Source organism: Lutra lutra, chromosome 18 (genome assembly GCF_902655055.1).
Source record: "Lutra lutra chromosome 18, mLutLut1.2, whole genome shotgun sequence".
NCBI lineage: Eukaryota > Metazoa > Chordata > Mammalia > Carnivora > Mustelidae > Lutra > Lutra lutra.
The window spans coordinates 1036596-1054379 of NC_062295.1; the positions used below are offsets into that span (position 1 = coordinate 1036596).

Here is a 17784-nt window from a genome sequence, read left to right on the forward strand (position 1 = left end):
CACCCCTTATTACCTCCCAGGTCCCCCCTATGTGGCCTGCCCTGCTTGCTCTCTGCCCCATCTGCGCGGAGCCCAGATAAGCCCCTGGTTCTCTCCGTCCTCCAGCAGTGCCCATCACCTCTTAGTGGCCACTGCCGTGTGTTGGGTGCCTTCCCCACACAGCCCTTGTTCCCCACAAAGCCCTGTGCAAACCCGCTGGCATCTGCAGGGGAGAGCTGGGACGGAAGCCCATGCCCCGGGCGGGAAGCCAGCTTATTAAAGAGTGGTCCGCAGCCATGTGCTGCACAGCAGGCTCACCTGGGGTTCCTGTTAAAACACACCCTCCCACTCCCCGGACTGCTGCTGGGGAATCTGGGCTGGGGCCCCAGAGAACAGGTGTCTCAGATAAGCCCCCATGGGCCCGGCCCCCTGAGGTGGAGAGCTGCAGCTGCCTGGCGGAGGAGGGGCGAAGGTGGCAGCATCCCCAAGCCAGGCCCATGCTGGGTTACTGGGGGGATCCCGGAGCGCGGGGCCCCTCTGGAGGTCAGAGGCTGGCAGAGACCTGGAATGCTCACATTCTGCTCAAGGGGACCAGGCCCTCTGGCCTTTGTCACCTGGGACCGAGGTCACTATAGCCAAGCTCTGTGGGCCACTGCTGACCCGAAGGTATCCTAGTCAGAAGCCCCTCCCTAACCCAGCCCAGCCACTACACCCAGGAGGCCCCCTCCCCATCTCGAAACTGGTGAGACGCCCTCGTTTTATTCCCCCAAGTAACAGGATGGCTGGGAGCCCACGGAATGCGTGCCCTGAGCGGCCGCTGGACGCCGGACCGACCTATGGTTCCTAACGCTGGAGAAGCCCGCAGCCTCAGCAGTTCCAACTAGGGGTCTCTGGGGAGAGGAGGGAGGAGAAACGGAGGAAAAGGAGTGAATGGATGCGAGTTGCTTCGGCAGTCCAGCGCCCCCCACTCCACGCCGTGCAGCCTGAGTGCGCGAACCCCTCCACCCGCCGCTGCTCGGAGTGGGGGAGGGGGGACACCTACCAACGCCTAACCCCAAGGCGTCCACGGGCGGAGCAGGCTGACCTTGGAAGGCGCCTGCTCCCCCACCGTGGGCTGGAGTTTGGGCAGCGAGGCGCGCCCGACGGGGAGGCGCCGGGAGAGGCCGGGAGGGGCCGGTATTCGCTCCGGGCCTGCCCGCCCATTCTCTCCCCTCCCCTCCCCCACCCGCCTGCAGCCCTGGCGCCCCGCCCCCACCCCCGGACAGCCCCGGGTTAGGGAGCGTCCGCACTTCTCCTCCCGTCGGTCGGGCCGCGACTCGGCCTCTTGTACCGGGTCAACTCATTGGGCGGCTTCGACGGACGCCCCGCCCTGGGCCCCGAACCGGCCAATAGCAAGGGGCTTCACAGGCCGCCGTGCTCCGGGGACCGTCACCGTGCTGCGACGCTTCAGGGGATCCTTAGGCCTCAGTGGTCTTTTCCCCCCCGGTCCCTGTCCCCAGCCCCAAGGAGACCTCCGGGACCCGTGCCCGAAGAGCTGCCCGCACGGCATCCGGGGAGCCCTTGGAAATCTCGGCCTTCCCCTGCCCCTGCTGCCCGCCGGCGTGTCCTCGAGTGGACGCACACATCGCGAGGGGGAGTTTGCCGACGCTCCCTCCAATCGGGGACGCGGCTCCTTTAAGGGCGCAGGTGTCCGCAGCGCCGCCTGACTGGAAAGTCGCACCCGGACCAGGCTCCCAGGCCGGTCCCGGAGCGCGGGCCCGCGGTGACAGGGCGCGGGCGGCGGGCGGCGCGCGGGGGCGCGGGCGGCGGGGGGCGCGGGGGCGGTACCGGCAGCGCGCGGGGTAGGCGCGCGACGGGCAGCCCTCGCAGGCCCCGCCCCGCCCCGCCCGCCGGGGTCCTCGGAGCGCTCGGGCTGCGCGCGGAGCGGGCTCGGGAGGGAAGTCCCGAGACAAAGGGAGCGCTGCTGCCGCCGCCGCCGCCTCCTCCTCGTCCGCCTCGCTCGCCGGGCCGCGGCCGCCCGAGGTGAGCGCGGGGGGCGCGGGCAGGCGGCGGGAGGCGCGGGCGGGGGCCGGCCTCGGGGCGCAGGGGCCTCGGCCGCCGTCGGGCCGGGCCGGGCGGGCGCCTCCTCACCCCCGACCCCCGGCCCGGCCTGTCCCGCGCACCCCGGGTCCGGGCAGGGCCCCCGCGCCTCGGGGACAGGTCCGCCTGGGAGCCGCGGCCGTGCGGCTTCCCCCCCACACCGCGTCCCGGGTCCCGCCGGCCTCGGGCCCGCCCCCGCCTGGCCTGGCTGGGGTCGCGGCCGGCCGGCCCTTCGAGCCCCCGCCGCGCGCGCGTTCGGGAGCGGGGAGAACGGCCCCCTGGCGCGCGCGCGGCGGCGTCCCCGAGCTGCTGCTGGCAGCGGCCGCTGTTGACAGGGACGCGAGTCTGGGCCGCCCCGCCGCCGCGGTTCTTCTCCGCCCCAGGGACATTCGTTTCCGGGGTCACGGTCTGCACACAGACCTGTGGCTGTGGCGCTTGCCAGCCAGGGAGAGCGTACACGGCAGGAGGAGCTCACGCCGGCGGGCCTGGCGGGGGTCGGGAGAGCGGAGCCGTCCGAGTTTTCTCCTGCTTCTGAAGCGCGCCGCTCGCACTTGGTGGGACCCGAACGGAGCGCTGCAGGGGGACTTCCAGGAGGTCGCTCTGTGCGGGCTGAACGGAGGGCGGACCTGGTAGCTCCGAGAGCAGGAGGAGGGGCGGGCACGGTGAGCCGGGCTCCGGATCGCGGCCGTGCCTGGCTCGCTGGGTGTAGTTTGGAAATACCCTTAGTTCCTGGGTCTGCACAGCTGGCCTTCGACTTGTTTCCCGTCTGGGGTCTGGAGCCGTGAATGTTTTTTGCTGTTCAGGGAACTGCCTTTGGGTAGAGAACCGACTGCACAGAAAGGGAGACGAACCTCCACTTTCTCTGCATTGCTTGTGGCCTATTTTAGGGGCTTTCACCCATTTTACAGGCTGAGAAGCTTGAGGAAGGGGGAGAGAAGAGCCTTGCGGGCACCTGGGCAGCCAGGAAGTGGCTCTGGGGTTCTTGCCCTCAGGGAGCAGGGCAGGATCAGAGAAGAGCATCTTCTAGTACATCCCAGTGTGGGGGAGGTGGAGGGCAGACCTCCCACTCTGCCTGTGGTTCAGAGCCGGTCTTCATCTCGCCCCTGCTGCTCTGTAGTGTCTGGTTAACATGTACTTGGGTAACCTGCTTCCTAAGTGCGGGTCTGTTAGCTTGGGTGTTCGGTGGAATCCTGAATGAGCGCTTCTGTGTTGTAGTTAAAATGTAACAAATGGACTGCTTTGTCCTGGACAGCGGGAGGCCGGTGGGAGTGGAAACATGTCTTAGAGACCAGGTTTCTGCTTGAGACCGAGCAGGTGTGCACCTGTGGCTCTTCGCCCTGATGACAGAAACCTGCTTTGGTGCCCAGTCTGGCCCATCGGCACCCCTGAGGAGGGGGCTGCAGGAGCTCTCACGGGACCACCCCTCATTACCTGCCACAAGGTCGGACAGTTCACACAGCTAGGATCTGGGACAAGACCTCTGCAGGTGGCTCTGTCCAGTATTCAGGGCAGAGGAGGTGGCCTGCAGCAGGGTTGTGACACGGGGTCAGCAAGCAGACGTACTCAGGATGGCCTGGCCGGGCCTGGGGTTTCAGGAACCTGTTTTGATTCCTGACTGAGCTCAAATTTGCAGGGACCTTGCATCTCACTTAAAAGAAGTGCCTGTCAGGCTTGTGTTTGGGCACCAAACCTCTGTGCTGGCTGATTTGGCAGAAGTGGCCTGCCAACTTGTGCCGTCTGCTTGGGGGGCCCGGGGGAGTGTTGCCAAGCGCCAGGGGGCAGGAGTGTGCTGTGCCCTCGAGTCTCAGGGAAGGGCGTCTCTGCTGACCCTGTTATTGTTGGGCAAGAGTTTGAGAAACACGTGGAGATGAAGGATTTTCAGGCTCAGGGTCACTGCCCGCATGTGACCAGAGGACATGTACCCCTGGGCCCCGCCTCTGCCCGGACAGATACTGCAGACAGGGGTACTGTCCTGTGAAGGAGATCTGGGCAGGCGTGTGCACGGGTGGTCCCAGACACCCATGGTGTCGTGTTCCTGGCGGTGTGGTCTGCACAGGGATGGGGACGAAGGGGGCAGACCAGAATGCTGGGATGTCGTGGTGCTGAATTGAAGGTCTTTTTCGGTCCCAGCATGGTGGTGTCTAGTTTGTACGTGATTTTGAGGTCCAGTAAGGTTGGGCCTTTATTACAAGGTGGGCTCTGGGGTCAGATCTGTCACATCATCCTTACGGCTATGCTTCATGAGTGGAGACCTGTGATTTTTTTTCGTATTATAATCTCAGTATATGTTTTTTGAAACGGGATGGCGTGTAGTTGGTCTGGCGCTTTGTCGTGACTCACTCTGCTTCTTGAGATCTGGGCTCTCGCAGGACACCAGGGACTGCAGTGGCTCTCTGGGACGGCCATTCCCAGACCCCTCGTCCCACTTGGCTTACTTCTTGGGAAAAGAATTGTCCAAGAGCCTCCTAAACCCTGAGCTCTGGGCCCCACCCGGAGTTCCTGACTGCGGGCCCCAGGGACCTGGGGAATGTGCATTTCTGACAAGCACCCAGGACCCCACTTGGAGAGTCTAGGGCTTAGGGCTGGTCTCTGCTGAGCTGTTGGCCTCACTCCTGCTGCACAGCGGTGTGGGCTCTGGGCAGGGTGTGTGTCGCCCGGGGACCGGGAGTGGGGTGGCTGCGGGGGAGCAGCGGGTGCCGGAGCGACGAGTGTGATGTGGATCGGAGTGCTTGGGGGCCTTGAAAGGTCAGGCTGAGCTGGGCTGGGGGCTGTTGCGCAGGAGTGGCTAACGGGAAGGGCGGGGGGGCCCTAGCTGGCTTCGAGTTGAGGCTCCCTGCTTAGCCGGCACCTTGCTTTCTGGGTTTCTCTTCTGGTTGTTCCCAGGTCTGTGTTGAGCCTGGCTGGGGACGTGTAGTTGAGCCTGAGCCGGGAAGCGTGGCTGGGAGCTTGTCCTTCTGAATCTGGCTGAGAGCCCTCGTGGTTGTGGAGAACCCCGTGTCGCACTCAGGCGTGTGGGGTGTTGGACCTCTTCCCCCGCGAGAGCAGAAAGACCTGTTGTCAGACTTCCGTGGACGCCTGAAGGGTCCTGTTCTCTTCCAGGAGACACCTTCGTCTCGTCAAGCTTTGTCTAGGGGAAGTGCTGGGTTCTGGGTATCTCCAGCGTTTCCGTGGACTTTGAGGACCACCAGATGGACCTCGGGTCAGACTCTCTGAGGGCAGCTGGGGGCACCGGCCTGTTGGGCCCCGCTGGGGAAGCAGCGGCCCGGACAGTCCGCTCGAGCTGCAGGCTGTGCGGGGTCATGCACGGGGGACTCTGGGCTGGCGGGGGTGGTCTGGAGGTCCTGCGAGGAACGGCAGGTCTTCGAGCTGCCCTCCCCCCACCTCACTCCCGCGCCCACTCCCAGGACAGGTGGACACAGCAGGCGGGCCGTGGGCTGGCCTGCCTGCGGGCCTGCCGGGGTGTCTTCTGGCCTTCCTGGGTGCTCCCTGCTGCCACCCCAACCTTCTGTTGACTTTCCCGGAGTGAGTGGCAGACAGGCCTTGACCCATTGACTGTCAGGGAGTGCCAGGGGATGGGGGTGCTGTGGCGTGTGAAAGTGGAGGGGACAGAGGATAGTGCCAGGGGCCGCGGTGAGAGGTACGGCTCTTGGGTGCTGTGGGGTAGGTGTGGTCTAGGGACTTGTCTGTGATGCGCCTGAACTGCTGTCCACCCCGGGGCGCTTTTCTACTCCATTGCTTTCAAGAACAAGGATCATTTTCCTGGCCAGACCCGAATTTAAATTCTAAGCTGGGGCCTGATGGCACCCTGCCTGCATCTCGGCGCTGGCAAAGGAGAGCACCCCATCACAGCCACGGCCCCCTCCCCATCGTCCGGCAGTGCTCCGGACAGCCCCACCTTGTCCTTGCGTTTCCTGCGGAGTCTGACAGTGAGCTCGGGATCCCTGTTGCTCCGGCCGGCCGCCATGGGACGCAGGAGAGCAGGGCGAGGGTGCGGGCCTCTGCTGGGAGTGCTGGCGGGCTCTCCCTGCGCAGCACCTGACAGCCGTGTGGCCCCAGGCCCACGCCTCGGCCTTCCTGCACCCCGGCCTCGCTGTGCCCGCGGTGTGTGCCTTGGGGCCCTGGGGGTGGCTGGGAGCCTGAGGGCTGCCTCTGTTAACTGCTCGCTCTGCCCGGTCTCTTCCAGGGACTTTGAACATGTCGGGGATCGCCCTCAGCAGACTCGCCCAGGAGCGGAAAGCCTGGAGGAAGGACCACCCGTTTGTAAGGAAAGCTTTATTTCTGCACACAGCAGAGTGGACTTGATTCCCCCCCGGGGAAACCGGGAAGTCCCCGTTCCACCGGGCCTGTCACATGCTGTGTGGAGCGCCCGTGGGGGTCACAGGACGTTCTGCAAGCGGGTGAGCTGGGATTCGTGACGCTGATGTGCCTGTGTGCTTGTCTCTCTCAGGGCTTTGTGGCCGTCCCGACAAAGAATCCTGACGGCACGATGAACCTCATGAACTGGGAGTGCGCCATTCCGGGGAAGAAAGGGGTAAGAGGCTGCTCCTCCGGCCAGCCTACCCCGTGTCGGCCCCACAGGCACTGGGCCCATCCCCCCCCGGGGGGTGGGCAGGGGTAGGGTGACCTGTGACACCCCCAGCCCCGCTCTCTGGGCACTTGTAATTGAGAAAGGGGAGCCGGGCTGTGGAGAGGGGTGGATGCTGCACCCCCACCAAGCCTGGGGGCCAGAACGTGCTGCATTTCTGGGGCAAGAGGAGCCTTGAGGGCCTTCACGCTTGTCCTTCAGCCCCAAGCTCGTGATGCTGGTCCTGATGCTGGTCCCGGCAGTCTTTAAGCTGGCCCCTGGGCCAGCTGTTGCTGCTCAGATGCAGACGCTCCCCGTGGGCTACCTGGGAAAGCTGTGTGCGGCCTGAGTGTGCCGGGGCTGTTGGGGATCAGCGTGTTGGAAGCATATGGGAGTGAGGGTCTCCGGCAATCCCGCGTCCAGCTCTTCCGGGATGACCCCAAAGGGAAGAGGAGGCTCCTGAGGTGTCCCCATTGTTCCCAAGGCCTTGTCGCCTGTTTTCTTTCCCCTGTGGTTCTTGGTGACCGTCCAGGAGCCTCTTATTCCTTTATGAAGCCGGTGGGGGTAGGACATGGCTTTGCGTACTGACGGGGTCTGGGTCTGGGTTCGGCGGCCAGCCTATGCGTCTGCCTGTGCTGTGACGGTTCTCTGCACCTCGTCCGAGGCTGCAGCGGGGGTGGCCGTCTTCCTCCCAGAGGAGGCTGGGGAGGGCCGTGGGGTCATGGAGCTGGAGGGAGGGCCTCGCTGCAGCTGCTTAAATGGAGATCCCACCGAGACCCGCCCCCCGCCCCAGTTCTGGGGTCATGGGGGCTGCCAAGTCCCTGCTATCTTCCCAGAAGTCCGGCCTCAGCCCCACTCCTCCCCAGGGCTCTTTCCAGGCCCCCTTGGGGCCATGGAGACACTTACAGCTCTGTCATGGGGACAGCTGGTCTTTGGGCCAGTTTAGGAATCACCTCCCTGTTGGGATGGTGCCGGAGATCGGGCCGCAGAAGCCGGCTTTTCTGAGCTCGGCCCGCCGCGCTCCTAACCGCTGCTTCGTTTCCCAACAGACTCCCTGGGAAGGCGGCTTGTTTAAGCTCCGGATGCTTTTCAAAGACGATTACCCATCCTCACCCCCAAAATGTGAGTAGAGCGGAGTCCGCCAGAGTCACTCTGCTCCTGCACGTTCCAGCAGAGATCTGCAGTCTGGTGTTCTCTGGAGGGCGACTCTGGGGGCTCCTGTCCCTGAGCCTGGCTGTGGATCGGAGCTCATTTAGCCCCCGGGCTGGGAGGCGCACACAGTGGGCTGAGTCACCGATCCTGGCACTGGGAGGCTCCGGGGCTCTTTGTGCCTCCTGGGGAGAAGGTGCCACCACTTCCAGCCCCAGCAGGGATGGGCATGTGAAGGACCACAGTCCAGGGCCTCCCCCCTCAGACAGCTTTGTGTTCCTCACCCGACGTCAGTCTTCCCGCTGGTAACAGTTTCGTGTGCGCAGCCCGGGCAGGCCGCGGTGCCTCAGGCGGTGCTGCGCACTGTGCCAGAACTGCGGCGAGGGCCTACAAGTCCCTCCTTTGTGGCCAGAGATCCCCCAGCCCTGTCCGTGGTCAGTCGGTGGGGAGCGAACACGTGCCTCCGTGGGCACAGCCCGTGGCAAGGCCAGGCCGTGTGTAAATGTTTACCCTGCAGTTACTTATTCAGAAGGTAGAAGCACGTTTTCCATCATGAGGGCATCTACCAGAAGAACTTTTGAGGTTAACGAGTAGCGGGGTAACCACCGGGATGGAGACTGTTCGGGGTGGTTCTCTGCTGTTTGGATAGTTTTCGCCCCGTGCAGCTGTCCCTTCAAATGACTGCCTTAACTGAGAAATGAGACAAGTTTTAGTTGCTTTTCTCAATTCTGTTCAACATGGAAGTTTGAGCAAATGCAACCAGGAAGAGAGAAGTGCCTGCAGAGGAGCATGAAAGGGAGACGGGCTGCAGCCTTTTCACAGCGCCAGCTTGTGAAGGTTGTGGGATGAGAGATTAACGTGCAAAACCCTGTTTTCCTGGAGTTGCTGCAAGTGAAGCGCTCAAACCAGGTGCTACGGTAGCCTCAGCCCCGGAGTGAATCCACCCAGTTCCACCTCCAGACTGGAGGGTCCGGAGCACAGCTCAGAAGCCAAGGACAGGTTCCGACACGACAACCTGTGTTCCCCAGTTGGGCGGGAAGCCCCAGTGCTGTGAGGGTGTCTGTTGTCTCGAAGCCTGTCTGTGCAGCCCGTGTGATCCCAGGCACAGTCCAAGCACATTTGTGTGGCAATGGCCACGGGGACCTTGGCAGGTAGAGGCGCAGAGGGTGGCGAGTGACTTGGCCCTCCGAGTGCTGGGGGTGGTTGCGAGGCCCGGGCGGAGGCTCGTCAGGAGCGGGCACCCGGCCCTGACAGCGGGGGCAAGACGGGACCTCGATGCCCCAGCCGCGGGAACCCGGCGACGGGGACACAGGCCCGAGGAGCAGAGCCGCCACACACAGGGTGGCTTGGTTCTTGACAGAAGGAGCAAGAGGTGTGGGGAGAGGGTGCTCTGAGTAACAGTCCGCAGGGCTTTGCAGCGGGAGGAGGAGGGAATCAGCCTTCCGGAGAGATCTGGACACCCCATGCAGAGGTGGAGCGGTAGGGCTCCGAGAAGAAGGGGGCGGGTAGGAGATGGCATCTTCATTCCTGGGTCCCTTTAACTTTGAGCAGTGACACAGGCCGCCCTCTGGGGGCGGAGCGGCCGGCAGCTGGATTGCAAGACGCCTAGACCAGGCCTTCCCCGGGACAGCGGTGGACTGGGGTGGGGAGAAGGTTCTGGGTGCTCCTGAGCTCGTGCCCTGAGTACCTGAAGGGCACGTACGTGGTCAGTAAGGAAAAGGCAGAGAGCCCGCCAGCCGGCAGGCCCTTCACAAGAGGGGCTGTCATCTCTGCCAGCCTGCAGAGGGAAGGAAGGTGCCGGCTCTCACTGGACGTTTGAAGCCGCGTGCAGCCAGGGTGGAAGGGCCGAGCAGCTGGGGCCCACCATCTGCGTGTGTGCGCCGTGTCTGCGGGAGCCGGGCTCGGGCCTGCCGGGCCCCAGCCGCGCTAACCAAGTGACTATCCAGGTATGCGCGTGCTCGCGGGAAGCCGGAGGCAGCCCCAGCGTCCGTGGACGAGCCCGTGCTGGGCAGTGGAGGCCGGCCCACAGCCACCAGAGGGGAGGACCCACAACACAGCGGGTCTCCCCGACATGATGACGCGCAGTCGGAGCCGGAGTCCTGTGGAAGTCAGCCGTGGGCCCTGTGACTGCGCGGGGCGGGGACCTCTCCAGTCAGAGGGAGCCAGCGGGGACCAGAATTGGGGTCAGGGCTTCAGGGAAAGCGGCTGCCCCCTCGACGGTGCGCTTTCCTAGGTAACACACCAGACCTACCCCTCTGGTGAGATGCAGATCAGGGATTGTGCTCACCAGGAGGTACGATTGGAAGAGCAGAAAGGCAACCACGGCACGGAAGAAGGTTCCCGCGAGGCCCACCGGATGGGGCTCGTGGCCAGAATGTGCACGGCGCTCCGGCGAGTTGGGATGGCCTCGCTGGCAAACGGACGAGAGACTTGCTGGGCGTTTTGAGAAGTGGACCGTGTGTGGCACTGGCCCCCGGGGTCTCCAGGGCAGTGCTAGCCCGAGTTGCAGGAGGCGGCTGCCGCTCCTTAGGGGGACGGCAGAGCTCCACGGGGCCCAGCGGGCTCTGCGGGGCACACGGAAGCTGCACACGGGCACTGCCTCCTTTTCGGGACAGACACGCCTGCTCACGGCTTTGTCTACGGCGGCTGGGTGCGAGCAACGGTGGCTCCGGGGTGGGGGGGGGGACGCTTGCCACGGCGCCTGCGTCTGAGGAGTCCCCGCCGGGTGCTGCTCGCGTGCTGGGGGCGAAGAGCGGCTCGGGGCAGCTCCGGCTGTCTGTCGTTTTGGGACCCTCGAGCTGCCCTGCCCCTGTCATGCTTTTCTGGGTGAACGTAAGTACAGGGGGGAGGGGGAGGGCGCCCACGTGAAGAGAAATGGCCTCAGACCTTAGCTGTGGGACTGTCCCAGGGTGGGTTCAAGGCACTTCTTGTTCTTACACATTTTACAGTTTCCTACGTGCTTTTTTTGTTTTGTTTTGTTTTTTTAGTTTTTGTGTTTTAAAAAACGTGGAGGGGGATAGTATGGAGTCCTATAGGCCTCTCTTTGAAGCAAGATGATTTGCTCTGAAAATGGCCACTTGTTTGGAAGGGCCTCAGAGTTCCTGTCCTCCGCTGTGCCCCCAGGACTGTCCTCATCTGCTACAGCCCCCCCCCCCCCACTTCCCACACCTGGGCTGGCTTGGGGAGGTGGGTGAGGGTGACCAGGGGCGGGGACCTAGGCAACCACATGGCTTCGCCCCTGAGTCTGGGAACTGTGTGCGCCCTGCCCACACTGCCACCTCGCAGCCCCAGTTCTGAGCCGCATGCCTGCTGGCCAGCAAGGCGCCCGATGCAGGGGAGGGGACAGCAGCTGCCACAGAAACGTGTTTCCTTCCTCCCTCTGCCGCAGGTAAATTTGAGCCACCGCTGTTTCACCCGAACGTGTACCCTTCAGGCACAGTGTGCCTGTCCATCCTCGAGGAGGACAAGGACTGGAGGCCAGCCATCACAATTAAGCAGGTACAAGGTGCAGGGGGCCGGCCTCAGTCTTTCTGTGGGGCCAGAGGACAGTGGTCTTGCTCTGAAGCCGGGGCCAGTGTTCTAGGGAAGCTTGGTTTTGCGACCGCTGAGCTCCGTGTTTCTTTACTTCTTACACAGATCTTGTTAGGAATACAGGAACTTCTAAATGAACCAAATATCCAGGACCCAGCTCAAGCAGAGGCCTACACGATTTACTGGTAAGTACTGGTCCGGCCGCCCTCGCCGTGGCCGCGTGTTGGCTTGCACACTCTTCCCTGGAAGTCCGGCCCAGGCTGCCATTCCCATTGGCCTTCTTGGATGGCCCTGAGACTCGAGCCATGACCGGGAGACCGAGTGAGGTGGTCACAGAAGCGTCTGAGGCCGGGAAGCGAGCAGGCGGCCCTGTAGGCAGTGGGAGCTCCATGTGCAAAGGGCCTGTGGTGGGCAAGAACAGGTAGCCAGGGCCAGTATGGCCTCAGCACTGCTGGTTAAGCGGGGGCGGTCAGAAGACGGAAGTTGGGTGATACAGGCTCCCATTGGCTACTTTGTCCCTGACAGGCTGTGGCCAGGCAAACCAGGTGCCTCAGTGAACCCCAGTGCAGCTCAGAGGGCCAGGCCCCCCGGGTGTGGGCACCAAAGGAGGCATGTTCAGTATCATGGTTCCCCAGGGGCCCCATAGCTCCCGCCATGTCCATCTTGCTGCTCCTCCCACGCCTGGATGTGGGCCGTAGGGGAGCGGTACTCCTGGCTTGATCTGGGTCATGCTGCCATGTTGTCCCCACCAGATACCAGGCGTTAGCTCCTTGCCCCAGCCCTTCCCTGCATGGTACTGGTCGCCCACCGCCTGCGCTGAGGGAGGCAGTGACTACGTTAGACTCCCAGGCCTGGGCCAGTCAGCCGCAGGGAGAACCCTGTGCCTGAGCAGAGGTCCCACGGTTGTGGGTCCTAGGTCCCCTGGCCGTGTCCGCCAGCCTCCTGGGCTGGCCCGGGTTAGGGGCCTTATGCCAGGGAGGGGACTCTGACCCCCCACTGCTCCACATTTGGAAAGCTGGGACCAATGGGACTAACGTAGGGGAGAGGCTGGGCAGGGGCGTGTTCCTCCTGGGGGACGTTTCTGGAATCAGAGCAGTGCCGAGGGTCAAAGCTGAGGTCGGGACCGTTCTCCGGCCGCTCTGGACATTGCCAGGTGACACGTCCGGGGAGCACCTGAGAGAAGTACCAGGTTGCAGGCGATGCATTTGTCCCCCCAAAATGGTTTCAGGTCTTAGGCCCAGCCCAGTGTTGGCCAGGGGCAGCAGGATACTCCAGCCAGGGCCGGGGTCCTGTCCCAGTGAGGCTCAGCAGTAGTTCCGTGTCCTGTTGGTGTGTGTGCACTCACAGTGACTCAGGAGATCATCCCACTGCCCTTGTCCCCGAACTGGGTGCTGTGAGATGTCACTGTGCCATCTGTCCGCACTGATGCAGTGGCCTAAGCCTCGCATACGAGGCCACTCAGGACGCACTGCATTCTCGTGACAGACCAAGTGGCCTGCAGAGCTGAGGAGGTCTCGGGCCTTCAGAGAACTTGCTGGCCCAGAGCACAAGGTTTTTTTTGTTTTTTGTTTTCTTATTTATTTATTTATTTATTTATTTTAAGATTACTTAATTATTTGTCAGAGACAGAGCACAGGCAGGCAGAATGACAGTGACAGAGGGAGAAGCAGGCTCCCTGCCGAGCAGAAAGCCCCATGTGGGACTCGATCCCAGGACCCTGAGATCATGACCTGAGCCGAAGGCAGAGACTGTAACCCACTGAGCCACCCAGGCGCCCCCCTGGTGTGCGCTTTGTCATGGGTGACGCTCATGGTGGCTGATGGTGGCCACAGGCACCACAGTGCCCCCGTGAGCAGCTGGCCTTCCTTGTGTCTGTTCCCAGCGCCGGGGCAGCAGGACTGGAGGCTCGCGGTGGTGCACCAGTAGGCCCGGTGGGGTGTGTGGCCACTCCCCCGGTGCTGCTGGGTGTCTTTCCTGCTTCCGGATGCGTTGCCGCCAGTCCTAGCCTGCCCTTGTTCCCACGACCTCTCCCGTCAGCGTCCCTTTTAAGAGCGCGCTGGAACACCTCAGCCAGCTGCTGTGGGCCACAGGGGCTCCCCTGGTGGTGGACGGCAGGGCCAACCTGGCTGCCTCTGCCCTGGAGCCTTGGGGCCGGAACAGGCCACAGACAGGTGTCCTGTGGCCTTAATGCCACAGCTCTCGGTGGCCCGGGCAGGTGGCTGCCACTGTGGTGTGGTCGATGGAGCCTACTGCCAGCTGAGGGAAGTCCCCTCGGGGGCCCTTTGTTCCTCCACCCTGGGAGCCCCAGCATGCCCCGGGGCCTGGGCTACAGTGACCTGGAGCAGCGTCCTGAGAAGCGTCCGTGGAGAGAACACAGCTTGGGGAGAACCCTAGCTTCCTTGCGGGGAGCACTCCACACCCCCAGGCGGGTGTCCCCACGTGCACACACTGCACCTGGGCTCCGTGCAGGGTCCCCGGTCAGCCCTGGAGCTTCTGTTGGCCCCCAGGGCCCCACAGGGAAACAAGGAGGAGCCCCGCCCATCTGTAGCCCAGGTTCGGGCCCCGTGATCTGGATTTTCTCTCCAGAAGGAAGGCAGCGGCTTCCGGCTTAGAGCGTGGTACACGCCTGGCCGCCCCCCGGGCCTTGCTGATCAGAGGTCGCCCTCAGTCCTCTTGGCGTCCCGTGACGCCCCGGGCCCCCTTGGGGGCCTGCGCCCACTGACCTGTCTCTCTCTTGACCTCCTTCTCAGCCAAAACAGAGTGGAGTACGAGAAGAGGGTTCGAGCACAAGCCAAGAAGTTCGCGCCTTCATAAGCAGCGACCACACGGCAGCGTAAGAAGGAAGGGATTGGTTTGGCAAGAACTTGTTTACAACATTTTTGCAAATCTGACGTTGCTCTGTACAATTACTAGTCACCTGGGAGGGTGGGCGGGCGCCATTTTCCATTTCCGCCGCTGGCACGCAGTCCTCGGCGCGCTGAGCTGTCCGGTTTTTCATACAGGGTCTCTTCCTTCGGTCTTTTGTATTTTTGATTGTTATGTAAAACTTGCTTTTATTTTAATATTGATGTCAGTATTTCAACTGCTGTAAGATTATAAACTTTTATACTTCGATGAGCCCCGAGGAGCTAGTTTCCTTTGCTCGCGGACGCAGGCATGCCTCCCGCCGTGTAGAGCTACGCGCAGCCGCCCGCCGGCCCTCCCGCCTCGCTCCCCGCAGACCCCAGGTTGTGTTGCTTATGAGCCTCAGATCCAAAGGCAGCGGCGTCTCGTTTCCGCATCACTTCCTTTGTGTTTATATGGCGTTTTGTCTGTGTTGCTGTTTAGAGTAAATAAACTGTTTATATAAAGGTTTTCGTTGCATTATCGTCATTAAGAGCGTGAGGAGGCGGCCTCACAGTGCCCGGCCACGCCTGGACCTGCGTGGCGCTCGGCCCGGGCCTCTGAATAGCGCTGTGTGGGAGGACGGCGTGCGTCCAGCGCCTGGCCCCCCACCCCAGGTCTGGGGGCTGCACAGAGAGCGGATGGGGTCAGGTCGGAAGTGGTGTCAAGAGCCTTCTAGAACTGGCGTGGGCCGGACCCAGCCCCAGGGAGGACAGGCGCCAGCGGCTCCCCCTCATTCTGGCACGTGCTGGTGTGCACCTAGGGCCTGCAGTCTCCAGTGCCCACCCGGCCTCACCGGCTGCCCTGCACCCGCTGCGCCCCCTGCGCCAGCCCCACCCCAAGTGCGGGGCCGGGCTGAGGCCACCACGCACAGGTGCCTCCCTGTTCCTGAGGGTCTCTGAGCCCGGTCCGCCTGTGGCGCTATGCTCACACAGCACCCCAAAACCTGAGCCCACTGCACAGCTTCCCCAAGTCAGCTGCCTGCTCAGTTGGGAAACGGGTCTGGGTGCCGGCTCAGCCGCCAGAGGCCCTGGGTGGAGACGGGCAACAGCAGGGCCCTGCACCAGCCGACCTCGCCTTTCCCCCTTCCCCCGCTCCGGGGACAACAGCTCACCTGTGGTTCCAGCGCATAGACCGAGCCAGGGCGGGAGGGCCGGTCACCAGGGCCCTCGGTCAGGAAGGGCATCGGGACACGGCCCAGCAGCAGGATGGCCCCAGAGGGTGGAGGCCGTGTCCGGAGGCTCCTCAGCCTCAGTTCTCGTGTGGCTCCGAGGTCCCAGTGCCTTGCTCGCTCGCTTAGCTGGACGAAGCTAGACGTTTGATGCTGGTGATTTGTTTCTGATGCGGACGGCCTTCCCGGGGACTCAGCTGGCTCGTGTGTCTGTAGCCCCTCCCAGAATGTCTTATTTTGTAATGACCGAGCGACACTTAGTAACGGCTGCACATGTATATGGTTAATATATATGGAAATTCGATATATTTTCTAGTTGAAGCATTCTGAAGTAACCAATGTTTCTAGCAGATTGTCATGATTTCCACTAATGAAATGTCCTTTTGTGCCACAGTCCTTGGCTTAATAAAGATGTGACTCTTGTAACAGGAGTATACAATGTGCCCGTCCTGTTTCCGACGTGAGGGTCGAGAGTGTGTTCCCAGCATGAGGCGCCGAATGATTAGTAAGGAATTGTGGGCAATACATAAACCACTGTATCTAAGAACCCTTCAATTAAAAACATTTCCACAAAATGCTGCCTGTAGGGTGTGTCCTTTTCCTGCCCCCAACCCCTCCACCTCAGACTCTAAGGGGTCTGCGGTGGGGGGAGGGGGGCTGCTAGTGACCCTGGAGCCAGGGTGGAAGGCCCCTGTGGACCCCCTGGAGACCAGGCACACGTCCTGTGCTGACCTTGGCCCTGTGACCAAGGGCCCCCTGCATCTCCCAGGCCTGCTAGAGCAGGGCATCCCCCCCTGGGACCCCAAGCTGTCCTTGAAGCCTGGGGCAGGCCTCCCCCCGGGAATGCCCAGCTGCATGTGAGTCCTCAACTCAGACCGCAGCACTGCGTCCAGGATGGCCTGGGGCTCCGGCCTGGCCTTGGGGCTCCCGGGAAAACCTGGCCAGGGCTGGAAGGGCAGTGGATCCCCAAGAGTCCCCCTGGCCTCCCGGGATGTTCCCGCCCAGGCCAGATCCGCACCCTCACGCCTGTCCAGTGTGCAAAGCTGCCTCCTTACCTGGTGGGGCTGCCGGAAGCCTCTGGGTGCGGCTCAGGCTCTGTGGATGGGCAGCCCCCATTTTGAGGTTGCCATGACGACAAGTTGCCTGGCGGAAGGTTGGAGGGCCAGGCTGAACACTGGCTTGGGCCGCCTAGAACCAGTCTGAGCCTGCTCCAGCAGGGAGGGGCCTGAGAAATGTTGGTCCAGGCTCTGTCCCCAGCTGACCCTGGTGCTGGGTCTGGGGGCTTTCCTGTTGCTGTGGCCCAAGGCTCGTCTGGAGTCCTCCAGTTGCTCTGGGATCCCATCTGCAAAGGCCCTGGCCCTGACTGAGGGGGCTGGCTTAGGACCATGGGGTGGGACAGGGCGGGAGCACTCGGTCCCGTCCACCCTGCTGTCCCCAGACCCAAGGAACCCAGCACCTGTCACGAAGTTGCGGGTCCAAGGCCTCGGTTCTCCCTCCCTGACCTCTCCAGAGGACCTACCCAGCACCCTCCTGAAGACAGGGGCCCTTGGTGCTCATGCTGCCCCTCCCGCTCCTGGAGCCTCAGAACCTGGTCCCCCATTGTGCAGAGTAGGGTGCCGGGTACTCAGCTCCCCCTGCTCTGCCTCCTGATGGGGCACACGACCTTTGTCCCCTCCACAGCCCCGCACACCTGCCTCTGGGCCAGAAGCTGATGGGCAGGCTCAGTAGACAGACAGTGGACAGCGCTCTGCGGCCAGAAGGCTGGCCCCCACGGAGACCCGCGGAGCCCTGTGTGGGCCCGCTGCTCCGCTCCTGCCCCCTCCCCCAGCCCCACGGAAACCTCAGGCCCACAGTGGCACCTGGGCCTGAAGCCCAAGACCACCCTGACCTGGTGCAGGCTTCACCTGTGCAGGTGTTGGCTTCTGGTGACATGACCCCCTCCCACCTGGGGCCACGTCTTCTACTGGCAGAACCACCCAGATGGCACAGGCAATGGGACGCATTCCTGCAGTCCTGAGTGCCCTGGTCCAAGTCCCTGGGCTTTGACCCGCCATTCTCCATGGCTGCCCTCCCCCTCACACCTGACAGGTGCCCAGGAGCAGACCGGGGCGGGGGGGGGGGGGGGGGGCGCTGCCTGCTAGGGGCTCTGCCTGCAATTCCAAGGGCTGCCACCAAAGGGCATGAGGTCAAGCTACTCCATTTTCTTACTCTAAAATTTTATTTTTTTATGTAGGATCAAACCTACACTCGGAGATCAAGAGTTGCACGCTCCACTGACAGCCTGCCAGGTGCTCCAAGCGTTTTTGAACCATGAGGGCTGGTGTGGCCTTCCAGAGACGCCCCCTCACCTCCGGGGCTGCCCCTCTCCCTGCCCTCCAGCTGCCGGAGCATCTGTCCAGAGCCTGGGGGTTCTCTCCTGGCCCTAAGG

General features: G+C 63.1%; 1 protein-coding gene and 1 long non-coding RNA gene across 2 annotated transcripts; one reads left to right on the forward strand and one right to left on the reverse strand.

Moving 5' to 3' along the window:
- Positions 1-1845: 1845 nt before the first annotated feature.
- Positions 1846-14655, forward strand: UBE2I (ubiquitin conjugating enzyme E2 I). The gene is made up of 7 exons (XM_047712759.1): positions 1846-2001; positions 6242-6318; positions 6506-6589; positions 7672-7744; positions 11160-11269; positions 11408-11487; positions 14053-14655. Exons 2-7 carry the CDS (start codon positions 6253-6255, stop codon positions 14114-14116), a joined length of 477 nt encoding a protein of 158 aa, XP_047568715.1. The 5' UTR covers positions 1846-2001; positions 6242-6252; the 3' UTR covers positions 14117-14655.
- LOC125090222 (uncharacterized) lies at positions 8742-15414 on the reverse strand. The gene is made up of 3 exons (XR_007124243.1): positions 14701-15414; positions 13425-13432; positions 8742-8752 (listed from the first exon to the last, which is right to left on the reverse strand). It is a non-coding gene; the product is annotated as an uncharacterized LOC125090222 (long non-coding RNA).
- Positions 15415-17784: the final 2370 nt, after the last annotated feature.

Excerpts from the sequence above, each read along its gene's own strand:
- UBE2I (XM_047712759.1), top strand. The coding sequence starts at position 6,253 with ATGTCGGGGATCGCCCTCAGCAGACTCGCCCAGGAGCGGAAAGCCTGG. Across the intron at positions 6,319-6,505 it reads GGAGGAAGGACCACCCGTTT|GGCTTTGTGGCCGTCCCGAC; the intron begins GTAAGGAAAGCT and ends TGTCTCTCTCAG. Across the intron at positions 11,270-11,407 it reads CAGCCATCACAATTAAGCAG|ATCTTGTTAGGAATACAGGA; the intron begins GTACAAGGTGCA and ends CTTCTTACACAG.